This window comes from Helobdella robusta (genome assembly GCF_000326865.2).
Source record: "Helobdella robusta unplaced genomic scaffold HELROscaffold_40, whole genome shotgun sequence".
NCBI classification, from domain to species: Eukaryota; Metazoa; Annelida; class Clitellata; order Rhynchobdellida; family Glossiphoniidae; genus Helobdella; species Helobdella robusta.
In genome coordinates this window covers 680,686-685,311 of record NW_008704903.1, presented here as the reverse complement: position 1 = coordinate 685,311, position 4,626 = coordinate 680,686, and the positions used below count along the sequence as shown (strand labels likewise).

Here is a 4,626-nt window from a genome sequence, read left to right as displayed (position 1 = left end):
CACTACATGAGGAATTCAACATGGCGGCACGATGACATCATCAACATCACCGCCGTCCTGCATAGCGTCGTTACCGGATTGGACGAGAGGCTACAGGGTCTGAACCAATCAGAGAGAAGCTCAGTTTCCGTGAATGTTAACGAGGTGGTTAGCGTGTTATATTATAATTGATAGTAGACAATCATGTATATTGATATTATAATTGATAGTAGACCTATAAATTTGTTTCATGAACGTTAGCTAGATTTTTTAACCATTGAAAAGCTAGAATTTAACAAATTTATCGTGTTTATTATTATTATTATTTATATTATTATTATTATTATTATTGTTGTTGTTGTTTTTATTGTTATTATTATCACAAACACACAGGCCGTATTGAGAGTTAGTGATGTTTTGCTGTCTAAAACCAACTTAGATAATTGGATGACAAACAACAACAACAATGACAACAACAATAATGATAATAATAATACTGAAACAACGCATAATGGTTATGATGACGACGATGATGATGCTGTGATGGGCGGAGTCTTAAAAATGATTGACAGCATCGAAAAGTCCTCATTTATTAGGGCCAAATGGAATTCTGTGGGTAGCGGATTTAGGTACAATACAGCAAATATTTGTGAGTTTTCGTCATAATTATTACTGATATAATTAAATAATTGGCTTTATTATTATTATTTATTATTATTATTAATTATAATTAATATTATTTCTTATATTTTTTGCGCAGTTGTCAATATGAGCATAGTGAATGCAAGTCACGAGCAGATGGCAAAGACTCCTATAAGTTTTTCAAAAAATGGAAACCACATCCTGATTGGAGGGGAAACTAGCCAATCAGAGGAAGAAGTTCCAATTGGCCGGAAAGTTGTTGACGGGGGAGGAGCTAGCAATGGTAATGGTTTGTCTATATTGGTCAGTTTTAAAATTTAATTTAAAAGTATTTTTTCCTCAGACGTGGTGCCTTCTTACGTTTTGTTCATTTCATACGCAAACCTGGAGGTCCTCTTGTCTAGAGTCCACAATCAGAAGAAAATATCCCCAAATGCTTTAAATAGCCTGCACTCAAAAACGCGAGCAGATCAGTTTCAGTTTGGGTCGAAAATACTTTCATTATCTATAAATGGAAACGACGGAATCCCCAAGAATCAGTCTGTGACACTCGTTTTTAAAAATGTTGGTCCTTCATGTTTGGCACATTTTAAAAATAATTATACTTATTCAATAGAATTCAATAGAATGAGAAAGTAACTCCTTTCATGAATATTTTGTCCTTAAGTAATGAAACAAAGATGATGGTAAGCAGTTAGTTTTTGACACAAGCTTATTCATATACGCTGTGTGTGTTTGTCGTTGAAACCTCTGAAGCTAACGCAAAAGAGAGAGAGAGTAACCTAACCTTTAACCTATTTATTTATTTATTTTAAAAGGTGGATGAGCATCAAGAGGGCGATAGAGTTGAATCTGATCAGCCACGTCATCATCAGTATCTCTACCACAGGCTTTCTTGCTCATATCTACAAATTTCAGACGGATTGAAGGGTGGAGAGTGGATGAATGATGGGTGCCATTTGGTCTCTTCCAATTTAACACATACCACGTGCAATTGCAAACATCTAACTAATTTCGCTCTGCTCATCAACGTCGTGCCTTATGACGTTAGTGGTTTCTTTCTCTCACTCTCTCTCTCTCTCTCTCTCTCTCTCTCTCTCTCTCTCTCTCTCTTTCTCTCTTTTTCTCTCTCTTTCTTCCTCAATAAATAGATAAATGAATGAATGAATGAATTATTGAATGAATGAATAGTTGAATGAATTAGTGAATAATTCTATTGGCTGACTGAATGAATGAATGAAAACAGGCATATAAACTTTCACCCACTCACGAAACGGCCTTGAAAGTGTTGACCTTCATTGGATGCACGATTAGTATCATCACTCTCGCCCTCTCTTTCATCATATTCTCTCTTGTCAAGTTTGTTGTTGTTGTTGTTGTTGTTGTGGTTTGTTGTTGATGATGACGATGTTCAGGTTTTCGTTGTCGTTATCGTTCTTAATGTTGACTCCTCCCACTGATTCAGATCCATCCAATGCGAACGCAACACCATCCACAAGAACCTATCAGCTTGCTTGTGCCTCGCCGAGATCGGCTTCCTATTGGCTATATCCAGTAATAACTCCTATGTAAGTCGACCAATCAAAAAAACTTTAAACTCATTTACTGTTCATTTATTATTTTAATTAATATTTTGGAGTTTTACTTATTTTTTTTTAGAAAGTGATTGGTTGATTGATTGATTGACTGACTGACTGACTGGCTGATTGATTGATTGATTGATTGATTGATTGATTGATTGATTGATTGATTGATTGATTGATTGATTGACAGAGCCTGTGCAAAGTGATAGCCCTGATGTGCCACTTCCTCTTCCTCTGTTCTTTCAGCTGGATGTTGATGGAGGGCATTCAACTCTACCTCATGCTCATCAAAGTTTTTCAATCCAAGAAATCCAGGATTGCCTGGATATATGCTGTTGCATACGGTTGGTCGGTTGGCTGACTGGCTGATTGACTGGCTGGTTGATTGATTGATTGGCTGGTTGGTTAGCTGATTGGCTGACTGTTTGATTGGTTTGGTTATTGTTATCATAATTTTCATTTTGTCATCCAGGCGTTCCCACGTTGATCATCATCATAACTGCCAGTGTGAATCTCAATGGATATGGAACCGAAAACTTGTACGTTGTTGACGTTGTTGTTGCTGTAGTTGATGATGATGATGATTACGATGATGATGATGATGATGATGGTGGTGATGATGATGGTGATGATGGTTGTAATGATGATAGTGACGACGATGATGATGGTGATGGTGATGCTGGTCATAATGATGATAGTGACAACGATGATGATGACGACGATGATGTTGAATTTGCAGTTGCTGGCTGAGCAGTGAGACAGGAATGAGATGGGCGTTTGTTGGGCCTGCCATATCTGTGATCGTGGTTGGTGATCGTTCGTTCGTCCGTTTGTTCGTTCATTTATTCCTTTTTTCGTTCATTCATTCGCTCATTCATTCATTTATTTATAATTTATTTAAATCATTTTAATTTGAAATCTCTGTGAGTTTTGTGTTTGGTCGTGAGGCGTGATTGAATTAATGAACTGATGGAGAAATAATTTGATAGAGAATGAATGAACAAATGAATGAATGAAAGAATGAATGAATGAATGAATGAATGAATGAATGAATAAATGTATGAATGAATGAATTAATTAATTAATTAATTAATGATAATGAATGAATGAATGAATGATAATGAACGAATGATAATGAACGAACGAACGAACAGTTGAACTTGTTCTTGCTAATGATGGCGACGTACGTGATGTGCAGGCACTCCAATAGCCTCAGCAGTAATAAGGATAGCACGCTCAAACAGATAAGGTCAGTGCTCTTAATAGTCAGTGAATTCCAATTTCATAAGTTTTTTTTCTTTAATCATTATCATCGTCATCATCATCATTGATTTCTTATCATTATCATCATCATCATCATCGTCGTCGTCATCTTGTGAAGTTTTTATAATGGCTTGTATGGCGCAGGTAAACTTCGGGTAATTAGATACACTGTGTGACGAATTCGTACTTTTAAATATTTAAATTTTATGCTGCTATTTTTATACCAATAGTAATAATAACACTACTACTACTAATTATTATTATTGTTATTATTATTTTTATTGTTATTATTATTTTTATTATTCCAGCTGGTGGATGAAAGGGCTGTCGACCTTGATAGTGCTACTCGGCGTGACGTGGCTGGTGGGCGTCTTCAACATGGTTGGTCGCAGTGTTTTCCTCACCTACGTCTTCGTCATCGTCAACTCCCTACAGGGGCTGTTCATATTCATCTTCCATTGCCTCCTCAATAATAAGGTTGGAATGGGAAGTCGTATGGTTGGTTGGTTGGTTGTTTGGTTGGTTGGTTTGCTGGTTGGTTGGTTAGCTGGTTGGCTGGTTGATTTTTTGGTTAATTTGTTGGTTGGTTGATTTGTTGTTGGTAGATTGGCTAGTTGGTTGATTTGTTGGTTAGTTGGTTTTAGTTGGTTGATTTTTTGGTTGGTTGGTTGGCTGGCTAACTGGTTGGTTGGCTGGCCAGTCGGATGTCTGTGTAGCTAACAAAGATGAACTATGTTAGTGATAACGATGGTGAGAATGGCGATAACGATGATGATGATGATATTAACGATGATGATGGTGATATTAACGGTGATGATGATGACGATGATGATTATCAGGTACGAAAGTCTCTCCGAAAATGCATGTACGAGTGGTTTTCCTGCAAGCAGCAGCACGAGAAAGTTGGTGGTGGTGGTGGTTGCGTCAGCTGCTTCCAATTCAAAAACATGTCATCCTCCACCTATCCAGTTAACTCCAACTCTGACCAGAAGGTTGGTTCTTTCTTATCATTCATTCATTCATTTGGTTGATGGATGGATTGATTGATTGATGAATGGATGGATTGATGGATGAATATATGGAATGATGGATGTTTTGATGGATTGATATGGATGAAATGATGTTTTGAAAGATGGACAAACACTGTTTATTATCAGAT

At 36.8% G+C, this 4,626-nt stretch overlaps 1 protein-coding gene across 1 annotated transcript; it reads left to right on the top strand.

The window, feature by feature from the left end:
• Positions 1–1,517: 1,517 nt before the first annotated feature.
• Positions 1,518–4,058, top strand: HELRODRAFT_84528 (hypothetical protein; the record flags this gene model as incomplete). Its single annotated transcript, XM_009025083.1, has 8 exons — positions 1,518–1,667; positions 1,868–1,980; positions 2,087–2,189; positions 2,395–2,548; positions 2,677–2,743; positions 2,944–3,010; positions 3,359–3,453; positions 3,776–4,058. Coding segments are annotated over 8 exons (1,032 nt in total), but the record flags the coding sequence as incomplete, so codon positions are not given.
• Positions 4,059–4,626: the final 568 nt, after the last annotated feature.